General features: G+C 43.7%; 1 protein-coding gene across 6 annotated transcripts in view; it reads left to right on the top strand.

Annotated features, from left to right (window-relative positions):
• EPB41L4B (erythrocyte membrane protein band 4.1 like 4B) overlaps nt 1-18,677 on the top strand; it is a 123,650-nt gene that overhangs the window by 68,851 nt on the left and 36,122 nt on the right. For 5 of the 6 annotated variants that reach the window (XM_059411113.1, XM_059411116.1, XM_059411114.1 and 2 more), the window contains exon 15: nt 134-198. In XM_059411113.1, coding sequence (XP_059267096.1) covers nt 134-198 — 65 coding nt within the window. Of the gene's footprint in view, nt 1-133; nt 199-2,072; nt 3,766-18,677 lie in introns of those variants that run through there. The other variant, XM_059411118.1, reaches the window with a different exon arrangement.

Raw genomic sequence — 18,677 nt, forward strand, 5'->3', positions numbered from 1 at the left:
AGCCAGGGTTTCCTGAGCCTTTCCATTCACAGCCCTGGGCCCCCTCAGCTGGATGCCAGTAAAAGAGAAAGTAAATGAAGGCCATTGAAATCAAAAGGTCATCGAATAATCGAGTTTGGTATTTCATTTCTAGCCTCAGTACCATCCCACTATCCACCCCAGCCAGCCTCGGTGGCATCCTCACTCTCCAAATGTAAGGTAAGTGCTCACAGAGCTGTGCTTTCTCGAAAGTTCTCCCTTTGTCTCAAAAAACTCGCATCCTCCCTACTTATGAATCGAAAGTCTGCATTAGAAACAGCTGTTAAGAGTTGCTGTGTCAAGACAGAGATTAATAATTTGCCAAGCAAAGGAAGCCAGTAATGAGTGTGGATTTACCAGTTGCGCTTTTTGAAATAAAAACGAATCGGGTTTTGTTTTTTTGGTGGTTTTTTGTTTTTCTTTTTTTTGTTTGTTTGTTTGTGGGTTTTTTTGTTGTTTTTTTTTTAAGGCATTCTAACCTCAGATATTTTTGGTTTGGTTTTGTGTTAGAAATGTTATTTAAAATTTCTAAGTAACATTTTGCTGTCCCAAGAATTCCATTACTAAAAATGTGAGTCAAGCTTGGGGATTTTTGTTGAGGGTTTTTTGAAGAGAATATTTTTCAGGGGTGGGGTAGGTGGAGGGGTTGTTTGAGTGTTTTTGTTTTGTTTTTGTTTTTGTTTCGTGACAGATCTTTTTTCTAAACCCAAGGGTCCGCAAACTTAGTTCTGAGCCAGATAACCCGTATTTTCAGTTTTGTTGTCTCTGTCACAACCACTCACCTCTGCCTTGTAGCTCGAAAGCAGCCAGAGACAACCCAAAAGTGAATGGGCATGGCTGCATTCCGATAAAACTTATTTACAAAAACAGGCGGCCAGTGGGATCTAGCCTGCGGGCTGTTTGCTTACCTCTGCCCTAACCTACATCACAATCCTTTCCAAGGAAACTGGCACCTGCCTTGCTGGGTTTTTCATTAGGCTGGAGAGTGTTTTGATGCCAGCTTTGTAAAGGCAAACGTTCCTTTTCAGATTTGAATTTTAGATCAGTCTTAATTGGTGTTTATGTGTGAAGCTCTTTCCGTTGGTGAATTCAGTTTGCATAAAGTTACTGCTGGGTGAGGTTGCTAGCCTCACTGCTTGAGAAGGTATGAAGAGAATGGAGGGATGAAAATAAATCCATGTGGAGCACGGCAAAGGAGAGCCATTAGTTCTTGATGGTTCTTGCCACTTTGGGAGACCTTGGAGGAGGACCACAGTGCAATTTTATCGACAACACTCGATACTCGGGTAACTTTTTAAAGCTAGTCAGCCCGGTGGAGTAATAACTCTCAATGTTTCTGTATTGCTAAAGACAGTTTCTTTTCCCAGACATAAGAAAACAGAAGAGATTTCTAGAAATGCTATTTTTATTAACCTTATTTTTAGAGAATTTTAGACTTTTTAGTACCTATTTTACCACATTCGTTTCCTTCTGAGGCATGACCTTGCCCAGCAGTTGGCAGTGGGGATTCTGTGGGAGGCCATGACCAGGTCCTCTCCAGGCGGTACTGGCCTCTCCTGCGAGCTTGCTGATGCTCACTCTTTGCCCCACCCCGGCCCTGCTGGATCAGTGTCTGGGGGTAGTGCCCAGCACTCCGTGTCTTATCAGGCTCTCTGGAGTTCGAGAAGCCTGACATACTTACCCCAGGAAAAGAGAGTTCCTGGGCCCACAGCTCCCCTTAGCAATGTGCTCACAGCCCTGAGAGGTGCCTGGTCAAGGACACCTTGTCACCTAACTTTCCCCAGACTGACTTGCTCACCAGGGTGCCTTTTGAGAAATGATGGTATGGCCGTGGAACGGACTTCTCTTGACTTGGATGTTGATAGGTAACATCCTGTGTTTTCTGAATTTTAAAAATACCTTAGAAAATCCATTCGTGTCCATTCGTAAGCCATCCCCATTAACACGGCTCATGGTTTCTCCTGCCCACCTCCCTCATGCGTGTGTTATTTCACTCACATTTCTGCATTTTCTTCCATCCCTCCCGCAAATCATTCACCCTGCCAACAAAACAGGCCATGCTTTCAGGATGACAGGCCGCCGCACTGGGAAACATCGGCCAGTGGAGGTGGCAGCCATTTCGATTATGTCCACGACCAGAACCAGAAGAACTTAGGAGGAATGCAAAGTATGGTGTATCGAGATAAACTCATGACTGCACTTTGAGAGACTGAAGCATCTCCCCTCCCTTCACCATCATAGTGTCCTTACACCCCATGAAAAGTGTCTTGGCATCACATAGATGCGTTTGCACAAGTGTCCTTGTGGAAATGTTCTGAGAGATATTCCCGGCGTCCGTGTAAATATTTGCAAACAGCCACAATCACTAGTCCTAACTGTCCTAACAACTAGTCCCAACTGTTGACTGCATTCTCAATAAAATGAAGGTAGTTAAAGGCTCAGGAATCACTTTAATATTCTGATTTTAAAATTGGATTAAAGGTCTGTGTGTATCGTATTGCTCTGTACTTGATATTTCTTTGTTATTTAATGAACGGGACCGAATAACACCAGAAGAATATGGGAAGATAGCTCTGTGGAGAGCACCGCACAGTCCTGAGGTGACCAGGAGGCCGCTGGGGCCCAGCCCCGGCCACTGTGAGAGGGCAGACAAGCCCTGCTCTTCTGTTGGCCTCTTTTGCCCCCTCCGGAAAGAGTGGGTTGGACTCAATGATCACCAAGCTCCTCTACAATTCTGTGATCTATGCAAAGTTAGTATTTTCGGTCTGAGGATCTGACATTCCAATGGAATTTCTCAGAGGAAAACTGCAGAATTCCCTTCTCTAACAGAGGCTTTACCCTTTCAGAAGCTGAATGAAGCGTGTTACTGGGTTAGGTGGGACGTGCATATGGGGAGGCTCTGAATTTCCTATTTAAAGCAGGTTCGCCACTTTGAATCCTAGCAGTTTTACGAATCACAAATTGCGTAGCGTCCGTTTTGATAGAACTTGCTGCTCTAGTACGAGAATAATTTTTTAAATTATTGATTGGTGCTGCTAGCTTGTGTGATTTCAGAAGACATAATTATGAATACACACTGTCAGAATTTATAGAACTTGAGGCTCGGTTTTTACCCTGGACTTCAGTCTTTTAAAAAGCAACACGCAATCCAAGATCTATTTATGGCTCAAATTTGAGTGTATAGGATTCTAATGGCGTTGTGCCAAAACGTCCTCTCAAAGGATGGGGATGTTGCGCTGTCACTTTGTAGATCCAGCTGATCAATGTGTTTTCTTTGCGGGAAGAACTTGTACCAAAATATTTATTGCCCCTCTTTTTAAGCCACAAAGTCAAACATTTTTTTTTTCTCTGAATAGACCTGAGATCTTTCCCACCAGCATATTTGTGAAAACAATTCTTAAACGACATTTCCTTATGTGTAATTGTAATTTGGCCCGTTTTAAGCCTTTTTAAAAAATGTATTGACATCTCTGAGATACCTTATTGCTAAAATCTGGGTCTATTCTCGGTTACCACAAAAAATGTGTACAGAGGGAGGGACTCAGCTACGTGCCCTGCACAGTACAGCCAGTCACCTACAAACTCTCCCAAAGATACCTGTTCACAGGTCTGTTCTGTCTTAGCAGATGTTTTGATCCTCAGTGTTTGTGCTGCCTACAAATAAATGTGTTCCGAATCCTTTAATCTTACTGATACATTTTTACAAATGTGTTTCCAAGGAATAAAGATTATTCTTGCTTTTTTGGACTCCATCTTCATTTTATGTTGCACGGAAGTATCCTTTGCGGACGTTGTAGATGACGGGACAGGGAGCTTTTGGAAGCTTGAATGTGAGCGTTCAGTTAGGTGACGTGGAGCGAGTTCATCTCAGAGTGAAGCTGCTCTCGGAAGGGGTGGCTCTGGTAGGCACAGTGGTTGAAGCATTTCTTCATGTGGTGCATCTGTGGTGAAGGTTCTAGACGCCGGTCACAGGCGCTGAGCCGAGCAAAGTGGTGGCGGAGTGGGTTTCCCCTATTACCGTCCTGTGATGACGGTGCGTGTTTGTCCTGGCTGCCGCTGCTACTCCTGGTGGAAAGACACCCAAACGTGTGTCTATGGCCCCCCGGAAATTGTGTATACACGGAGACCCTCTAATAAATGCCTTTCTGCTTAAAACAACTTGAGTGGATTCAGTTGTCTACAACCAAGAAGTTGAACCGGGATGCTTACTGATGACCTCCTAGCTAAATGGCATGTACACTTTTCATCCCTCAGCTTAGCGGGCCTTTCCCTACTACATTTGGCAGTAGTGATCAGTCACTCGTGGCTTCTTGAGACTCTACGCCCTTGGTTGCTGCGCTCTCTGGTTTTCTAGCTCTTTGGCTTTTTCCTCGGTCTTTGTAACGGCCTCATTGTTCTGTCTTCCTGTTAAGTGTTGGTGTTTTCCAGGGGTCCTTCCTCTGCCCACTGCCTTTCTCGCCATCGCAGTCGATCCTGCGTCTCCTGCTGGCACCATTGTATGGCTGTGGACTCCGGAGTCATTATTGCTAACCCAGATTACTCCTATCTATGAGTTTTTTAACACTGACATTTCAACCCGTATACACGTCAAACTCATGTCAGAGTCAAATTCATCATCTTTTACTGGAGAAAGAAGAAGATACTAACTGATTCTCCTCTACCCGCAAGAAGAACGTATACGTCCTCCATCCATGGCTCTTTTCTTGCCCCTTTGCCACCCATATCCAGGCAGTCCCCAGGGCAGCTCAGCTTCTGATATGTCCCACTCTGACTTTGCAGCAGCATCTTCTCTGTGCATCAGAGCTGCTCTTCCTGGTCTCCTTGACTCCAGGATCCTGCCAAGCTTCTTGTCCTCACAGTCATTCCAATGATGGGCCTCTGCCAGAGTTCTCCAGCACCGTAGGGTGAGGCTCGAGGCCTTCTGTATGGAATTCCTTTGCTATCTGCTTCCATTCTATTGCTCTAGCTCATTTTGCTCCATTTCTTACCCTCCTGTTTAAATTTCTACACCACCAAGCTTCTGGTCGTCCCTGGCATGCTGTTGCTCCCATCTGTGCTTTGCAAATACTGTCCCTTCTGCTGAGAACACTCTCACTCCCATCTCCCTTGCCCAACTCCTGCTCACCCCTTAGATGCCTCTGCTCAGACACGTCTTCTCCCCAGGACTCCTACCACCCCACCTCTGCAGAGTGGATTAGTTTCTGTGTTCTGCTCTATGCCTGCCCCTCAGCCCTGCTATATCATTGTTGCATTCACTACTTTACATTAAAAATGCCTCTTTTGTTCATCATCCTGGAGACTGTACATTCTTTAAGTGTGAGCTTTTGTCCCATGTTTGCCTGTTCCCCGGTGCCTGATAGATGGCAGGTGCTCAATGAATGTCTGTTCAGCAAATGAATTATTCCACATTCATTCGAACAGAAATGTCTAACCAGGGGCGCTTGGGTGTCTCAGTTGGTTAAGCATCAGCCTTTGGCTTGGGTCATGCTCTCAGGGTCCTGGGATCGAGCCCTGCATCAGGCTCCCTGCACAGTGGGGAATCTGCTTCTCCGTCTCCCTCTGCAGCTCCCCCTGCTTGTGCTCTCTCTCTGTGTCCAACGAATAAATAAAATCTTAAAAGAAAAAAAAACTGTCTAGCTAGATAACAGTCAGCATGTCATCTCTGAGCTGGTCCAAAGGTATCTGAACAGCTGTACCTAGCCCAGGGCGTCGCATTTGGGTAGGATGCTGACCATCAGCTGTGCTCTGGCTTCAGCTTCGTCATTGGAATATGACCCAGTGTGTCTGCGGTGTTCTCTTCCGAAGCACTGGCATCATGACACGTGTGGTTGCTACGGGGCAGATGATGCTGGAGATGCACTGGAAACCCTGGTAGGTTGACAGGGATCCTCAGGAACATGCAGGGACTGTCAGCTAGATGTATGCGCCCAGCACTGTGCCGGTCACTTCACTTGATCTTCCGGGCCACTCTGTGTGATGCACAGTGTCCTCTTTGCTCACATTTGGAAGCTCGGGCTTCGGGTTGAGCGAGAAGCTTGCCCATTGTCACACGTGCAGGTCTGACTCCCAGCCCATGTTCTCGGCCCCTGGGTTTGACGCTTCTCACCAATGACCATCTCACCATCTGGGACCCTGTTGATTTCTCTGTATCCATGAGACTAGTACTAGATTATGTTGAGGAGTTCACTACCCTGAGATCTGGTTACTAACTAGAAAGCCACTCCCCACCATCAACATCCATGTCTCTACACACCAGTGGTCTAGTGACCCTGTTCCCTTCCCAGGGGTCTCTTAACCCCTAACACCTTACCATGACTCCTCCTGCAATCTAGAACCTGCATTTGCTCAATAACCCCTTTCCAAAGGAGCAGAGATTGAACATTATTTTCTTCTTAGTGAACCACTCTGCTGGAGGCAATCCACTGCGTCTGTCCCCAGAGCTCCTGAACCAGTCATTTCTTCTGGAGTTATTAACTGCCTGCACCGTTAAGCTTGAGACTCCATAATTAATGGAATTAACTTTTTGCATTTTTGAAATTCGGGTATTTACCAGTCTTGGATCATCTCTTTTATTTTTCCGTGACTCACTCAGAATATTGAACAGTGAGCTGACAGGATGGTCAGATTGATGTAATTCATGTGGACTGAAAGACTTGAAATCGTGCCCGGTGATTATCTTGGCCTTCAAAACCCACTTGCCTGTTTCATTTCTTGGTCTACCATTTCCACTGGAAAGGGTTCTCCTTAACAGCAGAGATGAAGGAATAAGGACAGTATGGGAGTACTGCTTTTTTTTTTTCTCCTTGCCTGTTAATATGGCACCATCCTTCCAGATCAGTGACTCTAGCCTCCTGGGTCCTGGTCTGAACACAACTAATAATAGATCCTTTTTGTTGCCCTTGACTTTCCAGCTTTTAACTAGTCCTTTAAGATCTGAGCTCATCAAAAAACTCCCTGAGCAGCCATATTGATCCTTTGGATCAATATTTCCCAAACTCAGCTCTAAGTCAATTCCCTGACTAGACTGAATCTTCCAAAAGGACCAGGTAAATACCTTAAATAGGCTTAAGGATGATTTGCCTCTGCTGTTTCCCTCCAGGAGGCAACCAGCAAATGCCAGGCAAGGCATAATGGGGCAAAGAGAGGGAAACACAAACTGCTATTAAGCGTCCCTTTGCACATGAAAAGTAGCACATTTTTAAGAGGCCCCAGGAGTATCTAAAAGGTGAAACTAATGTGAAATTGACATTCAGCTGAGCCTCTGCAAAAGAAATCTTAAATAATTCTGCAAATTGGCCAACTTCCCCAGAATTAGGGAGCCAAAGAATTGCTTGGACAGCTTACTAAAAATAGAAAGTGCTAGGCTCTATTTAAGTGGTGGATGGTGAGACCTAAGGAAACTTCATCTGAAGTCTCCATGTGAGTCCGTGATGGACAAGTGTAGGACCTCCCCTTAGAAGAGCACAGCTTCCTATCTGGTTTGCTTTCATCTTATGGTTCAATTTGAACTCATTTAGATGCCAGTTCCTTTTTTTTTTAAGTAGCCATGCTATCAAAAAGTAAACAGATACATCATAAGAAGGAGCTAGAGATGGCTACTCAGCATAGTTTTGCACTTGCTTAGGTTCACAGTGAGGTAGAAGAACGTGAAAATTCTAGGGTTTCTTTATATGGCTTTAATTTCGCCCTGAGTTCCTTCTCCCAAGTCTGTCAAACTGAATCTGTCATTGTTCTGCTCTCCCACTGGAAGCAAGGGTCTAGAGAACTAGATCCATTGGTGAAGAAGGTGGCCTGGACACACCAGCGTAGGGACCCATGCTGAGATTCGAACCCATCATGGGGAAGAAGCAGAAGCAAAATGGCAGGATGCTGCCCACTGATGAGAGACAGACTGCAGGCCCGGTGTGGAGTGGTGATTTCGTTGGGGGCAGGAGCCCTGCAGTTTTCCCGCGAGGTGATGTGTGAATGCTCTGGTGTCCTCCACGCTCTGAATCCCAGCTTTGCCACTTCCCAGCCATGGGACCTTTGTCGGGTTTCTTCTCTGTGCCTCCTTTTTGGTGTCCCCAAACAGAATTGGGATATTATCCATGGAAGGTGTTTTGCACCATGTTTGGTGGTGGCTGGCAGCAGTTTTTGGTGGTTTTGAGATTTAAGGCCTTAGCAGTCCATGTGGTGAGAGACGGGTCAAAGAAATTCAGTCTCCCCCAAGGAATGATCTGTGTTAAAGGCTGCTGGCTTGGGATGTATGGTCTAAGTTTAGCAATGGAAAGAGGTGCTTGGCTCCAGGAGGAAGATCAGTTAGAGGAGGGTTAGCACAATACACAAGACACATCTCTGAAACTCGAACAAGCCAAGAGCAGAAACACCGTGGGGATCTTTTGAGACAGAATAAAAAGAAAGAAAGATGATATTTCTGTCTGAGAATACTAGGAAGTAACTATCCAGGCGGCATGTGGACAGTCCTTTCCCATCTGCTGACGGCAAAACTGGCGAAAGAAGGAACTGGTGAGACCACTGAGAATTCATTCTGCGGGTACAGTGGAGATCGAGAAGTTGGGAGAATTGAAACAGCATCCGCTCTCTTCCCAACTTGTCTAGCTTAGGACTTCATCTTCCACAAAGCAGAGGAGACGTTTAACAATTAGGAGGCTAAGTAGAAAGTCAGTAATAAAGGGAACTGCTGTGCTTTTTCACTTATTTTAGTAGGTAATATGGTGGTTAAAAATTCAGAAGAGGGACGCCTGGGTGGCTCAGTTGGTTGAGCAGCTGCCTTCGGCTCAGGTCATGATCCCGGCGTCCTGGGATCGAGTCCCACGTCGGGCTCCTTGCTCCGCAGGGAGCCTGCTTCTCCCTCTGACTCTGCCTTCCACTCTGTCTGCCTGTGCTCGCTCTCGCTCGCTCTCTCTCTGACAAATAAATAAATCTTTAAAAAAAAAATTTTTTTTCAGAAGAAAATTCCTAAAAGTTACTTTTCCTCTCCACCTTATTCCCTAGGTCCGCAGTTCTCCCCAGAGGCAAACATTGTTAGTGTTTCGTTGTGCCAATCCAGGAGCTATTCCACGTATAAACAAGTATGCGTATTTAACCAGTCATACATGACGGTCCTTTAGGCTGCCCCAAATCTCTAAAATTACAGTTTTTCTGCTGTCATTGTACGTTCCGTTTATGCACCTGAGTAAATCCATCTGTAGAGAAGCTCCCTGGGAACAGGGGCGCTGGCTAAAGAGGTACCTGCATATTTAATTTGGACACTGCCTAAGGAAGTTTCACTCTAAAGATATTCTACTTGATTACATGTATCTCCCCCAGGCCTCCCGGCTCACCAGCGATTTGACAGGCCTCCCATTCCACAGGGAGCAAGCGCATAGCCTTAACTAGTTCTTTTAAACCGTTGATGGGTAAAAATCAGTATGTCCATTTTAATTGTATTTCTCTAGAAGCAAGGTTGCCTACCTTTTCATCTTGTTGAATGCCATTTGTTAAATGTTTCCCCTGAACCATCTGGAAGCTCTGCTCTTACGCCATGCTCTTTATTAAAGACCAGACTGATGAAGTAAAATTAATCGTGTCATCATAGCCTTTTTAATAGCAGAGCAAGGGAAGGATGGAAAGAGTTGATATTTACCAGACATTTTTTGAAAGCAGATTTCCAGAAACTCAGATAACAATCAGCATGATACAGTGCCCTGGAGATCAGAAGAAAGAATCCGGACAGCATGAAAATAGCCAGGGTAAAGGACTTGATTTCTAACACCCATCTTTCCGTTCTTGTTGAGGAGTTTGTGGAGAACTTTCCACTCCAACTTCTTTTTTTTTTTTTTTTAAATATTTTTATTTTTATTTATTTGACAGAGTTCACAAGTAGGCAGACAGGCAGGCAGAGAGGGGAGGGGAAGAAACAGGCTCCCTGCTGAGCAGAGAGCCTGATGCGGGGCTCTATCCCAGGACCCTGGGATCATGACCTGAGCCAAAGGCAGAGGCTTTAACCCACTGAGCCACCCGGGCGCCCCTCCACTCCAACTTCTTAAATACTCACTCAGACTTTGTGAATTTCCCTGATGCATTGGCCGCGGAAGCAAGGGATTACTTGCAGTCACAATTAAAGTCCTAATTGAGCAGGTCTAAAATCCCACTGTATCCCAAGACTTGCCAGCGGTTTTATTGCTGGAAAGGCTGCAGAATTTAAAACACCCCAACTGCTGTAGTGGCGGGCAGTCCGCTAAGCAGGGTGAGAATAATTAGAGGAACATCCCTGTAGGCTCGTGTTGTAAGAAGACCACAGAACCTACCTAATCATCCCCTCCTGAATTGTGAATGGCTTCAACAGCCACTTTCTGCAGCAGAAACCTGAAAAGCAAGAGCTGTTGCTATGCTAACGGCTAAGCCAGCTTCATCCCGCAGCTGAATAATGGAGGCTGTATCTATATACAAGGCAATTAAACGGGCCCTTAATATTAGGTCCAGTGTATAGCTTCAGAGACTAACCAAGGATGTTTAGAGGAGAAGCTTCTGAAAACCTACAAGAATTGTGGAACGGAGAAGGGATCACTTGGGGAGATTTTAAAACACAAAAACCGAAATAGATGAATCCTCCTCTGTATCACCTCAGGAACACATACCCAGTGTTCCGCTCCCGCTCCCGCTCCCGCTGCTGTCTTGTGCAATTAGAACGTCTAAAAACCTGCCCTTAACAGAGCGTGCATTTTCTTCATCTAGCGTGAACTTCATTCTGGAATGAATAATAGTTTAATTTCATTCATTCTGATGAGTTGGATGCTGTCTGCCAAGTGGAAAAAATAACACTCAGCTCATGCCCAAGCCGGCCATGGCTCTTTCATGGTGCAAAGACGGGCTCCTTAGACGTTATCCTGCACAGCTCGTAGCTGCGTGTTTGTGGCAATGATTTTTTTTTTTTTTTTTTTTTTTGTCTTGCTGCTCCATGAGGCCTCCCAGATGATACTGTTTGGGGATGCACTTAAAGAAGTGGTGAGGGGTAAGTCTGTTAAGTCTGTTAATGTCACTACCCACCTGATCAAAGAAAATCTTCATTGAAAGCAAAAAGTGGACCCCAGAATGCAAAAATGAGAGCCCCCCCCCAAAAAATAGTCCCTAGGAAACCGAGAAGGGAAGGCACTGTTAGATTTATTACAAGTGAATGCTTTAAGAGAAAACAACTATATTTGTGTCAGTATTTTTTTTTTAAGGCAGGAAAGAGATTGAATAAACTCTTAGTCATGAGCCTCTGTGCAAAAATGCACTCATGAAATATTTATTCCTTGGGCTCAGATCCTGAAATTGATCCGGAATTGTTAAAATCCTAGATTTCTCCACAAAGTTTTTCTAAAGCCCTTCTCACAGCTTCTCCATGCCTCAAATAATCAGAAAGACATTATAAACTTAGTAGGAATCACGTTAGGTTAAAATGGATTTTTAGCAAAAAATCTATCAAGGTCTGCCTACCCACTACAGCATTTTGGTAAAACCATTTGATACCACTTTCACCGAAGGAAAGTTCCAGATTCAAAGATGGGGACACATACCCCACTACTCTCTCTCTCACAGGACAGATGCAGCCACCAGGAGACATGAAGAGCCTCTCATCGCTCCTTAAGATGTGGAATGTTCTACAGTTTTACAGAGGCTGTTTAGTGTTAGGGACACCGAGGAGCTCCTGACCAACGTGAAGCTTTTATGAATAGACACTTGATAAATTACCTAAGGAGAATTAAACTTTAATGCACTACAGCATTTATTCAGCAAATATTTACTGTGTTTCTACGCTGTGCCAAGTACCATCATAGGCACCGGGAATTGATGTTGAAGACGACGCTGCCTTTGGCTGTAGGCAGTTAATAAACTAGTCAAAACAACAGCTACCAATCTTACAGACTCAGACAGCACCTGAGCTAACACTAGAATTAGTTCCAGGTTGATTGCTTAGAAGATGGCTTGAAAGAAATACAAATTGAGAAAATTCCCATCTGTCCATTAGTTTGTATAAAGGAATCTAAACCATGCCATATATATATATGTATATGTATAATTTGACCTTTTTGGACAAGAGGAAAATGAGGTCGGTTCATCTTTTCTCTCTAGTCACTTAAAAAAATAAATAAATAAAACCACTAAGTTACTATAAGAAATGATCCCTATTTAAACAGACCTAACATTCCTAATGTGTCCCATTTCTGAGATGTTGATAACAATTTTCTTCTCAAACCCATTATGAAAAAGATGCAGTCTTTCAAATATACTCTCTTCTTACGGCCAAATAGTGCGCTTGCTTGCACTGAATGTAATAAGAACTTGTAGCAATATGTTTGTCTAATGACCCACTCTGTTCAGTCTCTACTAAATTAAAATTGATGTAAGTGACAAGTATCCTGGAAACCATGATGAGTAAATGCACCTTCTCTCATCTCTCGGTCGGACATGGCACAAATCAAATTATTTCATTGAGCCGTAGTTCCTGGCATATAAATACATAATGACTGTTTGGCCAAAAATGCAGTGTCTGGGGCCCAGATAAGTGAAATAGGTTACCTGAGGTCACATAGCTAAGCCCTAACAAAATCAAAGCTAAGTGCCTGCCAGTGTTCTTTTAATGTCATTGTTATGCTCCTTTTATCCACTGGCAAGGCAGTCTCTCAGCGCTAAAGAGAGCACTGGGCTCTCGAGTCAGGTTGCCTGAGTTCAGATCCTAGCTCTGCCATTTACTAGCTGTGTGACTTTGAGAAAGTTAAGTATCCTCTCTGTTACCATTTCCTTACCTGCAAAATACGGATAATAATAACTGTCCCTTCTTCAAACGTTTGTTAGAAGATTGAATATGTTAATAGACAGCACAGGGCTGGGCAACCAAAAATGTTAGCTTTTGAGTTTTTTCCTCTGTGAGTATTTAGAGAGCGTGATTAATGCACCAGTGTTCAGCCAGGAAGTCTGATTCTGGCTGACACCATCTGCTGTAAAAACATGGTAATTGAGGAGATTCTGCTAAGAGCCCTAATTGGAGAGCCACAGTTCAGGCTGATGGACAGGATATGGACTAGTGGAAACTTCTTCTTGTCCTTGGCACAAGTAGAAAATGACATATTTGTATAGCACACTGGGGTAAGCAGATAAAACCATTTGAGCCGTAACCCATCCAAAGTCCATTTGCTGGGAAGCTCTGCCGGGATATTCGTCGATATCTCCCTGATGCTTTCGCTTTGATTAGGAACATGGACTTGTCCCCACCCAGGCTAAAAGCAAAACAGGAGCCAGTTGGCCCCGACCAGGCTCGTCTAGAGTGTTTAGAGAGCTTGTGTGCTGTGCGGGCTACCTAGAAGCTGGTCCTGCCTCAGGAGCCCTGCTGTGGAGTTAAGCCAGGTGTCATGAACAGATAACAGAGTAACTTTGAGTCCAGGCAGTGTGCATACGTGCGGTGAGCGATCGAGACGTGGTGCTGGAGAACTTCAGATAGAGAATACTTGCTCTGTTTTCCTAGGAGAGACTTTCAGCTAGCACAGTGTGGATGGGGGATTTCTTGGCCATCCAGATATTGGCATTTCATTAAAAGCAGAACATCTGTTGATTTCTTGGCCTTCCTGCCTGATTACTTAGTTGTTTGGAAGGTAGAAGAAACACTGCCCATGTTACTGTTATTAATTCTGGTCAGCAAGGAAGACCAGGTTGAAATGTGTGAGTGGGGAGACCCTAGGGAAAAAAATGACTCATGTCTTGAAATTGGTTTTGGTTGGTTTTTTTTAAGATTTTATTTATTTATTTAATTTTATTTATTTTATTTATTTATTATTTATTTTATTTGTTTATTTATTTATTTTATTTATCACAAGCAGGCAGAGAGGCAGGCAGAGAGAGAGGACAGGGGAGCAGGCTCCCAGCTAAGCAGAGAGCCCGATGCGGGGCTGGATCCCAGGACCCTGGGATCATGACCTGAGCCGAAGGCAGAGGCTTAACCACTGAGCCATCCAGGTGTCCCTGTCTTGCAATTGTTAATACAAAATGAGAGGAGCTCACGGTTTCATCCTTCATGCCAAAGAGAAGATGGGTCTAAAAGGGGAATATTTTTCATATTGACTGTGAATATATATCATCGATCATCTGAAAGAGAAAGGTTTTTAGGGAGCCACAATTTAAAACAGTATTTTATCGGGGCGCCTGGGTGGCTCAGTGGGTTAAGCCGCTGCCTTCGGCTCAGGTCATGATCTCAGGGTCCTGGGATCGAGTCCCGCATCGGGCTCCCTGCTCAGCGGGGAGCCTGCTTCCTTCTCTCTCTCTCTGCCTGCCTCTCAGTGTACTTGTGGTTTCTCTCTGTCAAATAAATAAATAAAATCTTAAAAAAAAAAAAACAAAAAAAAACCAGTATTTTATCTTATTTTTTTCAAGATTTTATTTATTTGATAGACGGAGATAACAAGTAGACAGAGAGAGACAGGGAAGCAGGCTCCCCACCAAGCATAGAGCCTGATGCAGGACTCGATCCTAGGATCCTGGGATCATGACCCAAGCAGAAGGCAGAGGCTTTAACCCACGAGCCATCCAGTCACCCCTATAACAGTATTTTAAATAGAAGGAAGGTGGAACATATAAAAGAATGAAGGGGTATAGACCTTTTTCTAAAAGGACTTTTAAAGTTTCATAGATGGATGGTTTAGTTAGAACAAAGATGAACAGTTTAAGGACAGCCATTCTTTTTTTTTAAGATTTTATTTTTAAGTAATCTCCAATAGTCATTCCTGAAGATGGTATATGAGATTAACAGGACAGAAGAAACACTCCTCAACTTCTGTTTTGCTTTTCTCCTTTTTGATAAGGAAACCAGGCAAACTGCTAACTGCTGAGGGTGAAAAGAATGAAGAGAAGGAAACTGAAGTCCGAGATGAGAGAACAGTCAGGAAATTAGTTCAAGCCTTCAGGCGTAGAAAAATGGCCACAGGGAATAAGGAGAGAATTTGTTATGTCATTGCTGAGTCAGCATCACTATGCTTTGAAGAACTACGGAGTCTTGGGGAAATGCCAGAATGGACAGGGAGATGTCATACATGTTCTTGAAAATTGTGTTTTTAAAAACCGGACTGATAAGATTGATCGTGGTATCAAAAAAGAATCTTTTTTAAGCACTTAATTTAGGAAGTAATGTTCACTTAGGAATAGCATGGATTCACTCAGAATAAGGAGTGCTAATGTTCCAAGACTTAGTAGACTGAGTAAAAGGACCGTGTCTACCCTGGTTAAGTAGAATTTGTCAGACACCAGACTTTAATGTTGAAACACTGGGAAATGTACACACTTCAGGAATAAGAATAACTGTTAATATTCAACACCATTTTGCAAGCCTTACCAAAGCAATAAGCCAAGAAAACAGAATAAGCAATAAATACCAGAAAAGAAGAAACAAAATTTATGTGATTATGAAAAATACAAATGAATTACAGTTCATCAGAGAGGTAAGCAAAGTGGCCAGAGTCAGAAATATTGTAAAGTCCATAATTTTGTGTATCTAGTAGCATAAAATTAGAGGAAATATAATAATAAGTGAAATCCTATTTTCAATTGTGACAAAATTGGAATTCACCTAGGAATTAAATTAATAATATATGTTGCTTACCTTTGTGGAAAAGTAAAAAATTCTAACTGATGGACATTTAAAAGGTCTGAATAAAGGATGAAAAGTACCCTATTCCCTATTCCTTAAGAATACACTCTCTTAAATCCATAATATTTAATGCTCCAAATCAGAATTCCAATGGGATTTTTTTTTTTTTTTTGGTAGTAACTGGAGTTGTAAAATAATCTGAAAGAGTAAGTACATAACAAAACAATAGTCAAGGAAAAAATAAAAAACAACGGTGTGGGAAAGGGAACAGGATTTGTCCTGTCAGATATTAAAAAAAAAAAAAAATACACACACACACACATACACAAATTAAGACAATCTGGTGCTGGTTGAGTAACAGAGAAGAAGGTCAATAAAAATAGGAAAAATCCAGAAACACACATAAATACACGTCCCGTATTTTCACCATAAGCATCTCTGACAAGCATTTTTGCTGCAAACATTTTCTTTGCATAACGACTTGGCTGTAAAGTAATTTTGCCCTAAAAGAAAATCCTGATAAATAAAAGGGGGACATTCACTTAAAAAGACATTGTGGAACATGAAAAATTGAATAACAAAAAAGTGGAATGACAAAATTCTAAACACTTTATTGCAAAATAAAAAAATATTTGAATTCATCAAAAATGTATAGCCTAGAGTCATAGCAACACTGCACAAATAACTGATTTTATTTTGTACGTTGTACCTATGTGCTCTTATTCAAGGTCTACTGTTCATAGTATTACATACATGTATCTGGGGGGCACTGATCGATCTTAGCATTGCGCTTTTACTTTTGTCCCCACGATTTCTGCCTTGGCTAACAGAGGTATCCGTTTCCAAGTGCTAGGACCCGAATTTGCAGCTGAGCTTTGTATTGTTTCCTAAAAGCTTTCTACACTGTTGTTTGTTCTTGGCACGTTGTCCCTTGACTGTCGCTAGATGTTCCCAAGTTCCATGGGAAGAGTGGAAGGAATGCTAAGGCTATAGTGTGTTTGTAACTGAGCTTTCTTAATGACAATTGCAACTGGTGCATTGTTTTCTGGCCTAGTAGAGTGTGCCGTCTGGCTCTTACAGGGTCTTCTTTCACACTCCCAGTAAGTTTTATCACCGCGTTTTCTATCAAGCTGATATAGCTGATATACGTAGTTATCATCCACACCATCTACTCATCACCGTACAGACCATGATGAGCGCCAGCTGAGATTAATATGATAGAAAAATGGGAACTTTGCCAATGGAGAAATGAAACCAAACTGTAAGCCAGTTGTTTTATATTTTACAGAAGAATTCTCTTACAGTCGATTAGATACGTGGTGATAACAGGGCTGGACTTCTTGCAGTGGAGATGCACATGGCAAAGGTGTTTACGGGGAAACTACCTAGCAGCACCCATGGTGGATGTTGTACATCAATCCCGGACAGTCAGGAGCATGGAGAGCGCACGAGGCATATCTTACAGAGGAAATTTCATGTGGGGAATTGGTTACACAAGAGATGAAGAACTAGGAAGCTAAGCTGGACAGGGAGACAAGCCAGAGATTAGCAACACGAGAACTAGAGCTGGAGGGACTGAGGAAGGCGACAGTTCAACACCCAGGGCCTGGGGCCACAGAGAACTCACAGCTTCTGCTGGAAACATCACCTGAGGCAGAAAGAGATGGGGAAGAAACACCTTGACTTCTCTCCTTTTCCCACCTTCCAGGCTCTGCCAGTGCCTCCCACCGGCCAAGCCTACATAAAAGCCAGAGGGCTGGGAGCCTGAGAAATGTATTTCCTTGGAAACACAGCAGGTCAGGGCAGAGCAGAGCAGGGATCTGAGAGCTTTCGGGAAAGTGACTGGCACATGCAGAAGGTGGCATTTCAAGTTAGTGGGACAAGGATGCATTACTCCCTTGGTGATGTTGGGACAACTGCCTCCCCTTTTCAGAAAAGAAAAATGAGAACTTCCCCTTACAATATGCACATAAGCTCTTCTTCCCTGTTGGCTCTTCCCCAGGCTCTGCCCCTCCTCGCTTAAGCCTCATGAAAGCACCTGTCACACGGCCTTGGACTTGTTACTCAGCAGTGGGCTCCTGGAGGGCAAGGACAACCTCTCACTTGTCATTGCACTCCCCTGCCTACCACCAGGCTGGGCACAGGAGTTGGCACTTAAATATTTATTGAGTGCATTGATATCTAATTTTCTTTTCAATCTGACCAGTATTAGTTGAATACCTGCTGTGTCCTTAGCACAGGGGAGAGTATGAACACATGTGACATGACCGTCTCTGTTCCTACAGAGCTCACTGTGTCGCTGGGAAGGCAAGATGTGTACACAAGGATGTCTCAGGCAGCGCGGTTCTGAGGAGGTCTTAGGATTTTCCCGATGAGTGCATTTGCTGCCTGAAATAGAAGCCAAGACAGATGGGAAGATGAAGCAGATGGGCAGCAAGCAGAGAGGCAGTAGTCCTGGATTGTGTCCCAGGCTCAGCCAGTTACCCACGGTGTGACCCGGTCACCTCATTCCCCCAGCGAGCCCCACTTCCCCACGTGCAAAGTGAAGAGGTCGGACTAGGGCAGTGGGGCTCAGTGCTGGCTGCCCACTGGACTTCGAGCTCGATGATGATGTCATTGGCCTGGGGTAGGGGCTAGGCATGGATATTTTTCAAAATCTTCCCTGGTGATTTTTTTAAAAAACAATTTTATAAAGATACAAGTTAGTATCGTACAATTCACCAATTTAAACTGTACAGTTCCATGATTTTTAGCATTTTCACAAAGTTGTACAGCCATTGCTACAATCAATCTAACTTTAGAACCGTTCCAACGCCCCTGAAGAGACCCTGTATCATTAGCAGGGTCTTTTGCCTTGCTGTCTCCTCCGATCCTCCCCAGTCCTAGGAAACCACGAATCTACTTTCTGTCTCTATGGTCTTGCCTATTCTGAACATTTCACATAGACGGAATCATGCAACACGAGGCGTTTTGTGTCTAGGTTTTTCATTCACAGTGACGTTTTTCAAGGTTCTTTTATGTCCTAGCATGGATTAATATTTCGTTCCAATTCATGGCTGAA

This window comes from Mustela nigripes, chromosome 9 (genome assembly GCF_022355385.1).
Source record: "Mustela nigripes isolate SB6536 chromosome 9, MUSNIG.SB6536, whole genome shotgun sequence".
Lineage (NCBI taxonomy): Eukaryota > Metazoa > Chordata > Mammalia > Carnivora > Mustelidae > Mustela > Mustela nigripes.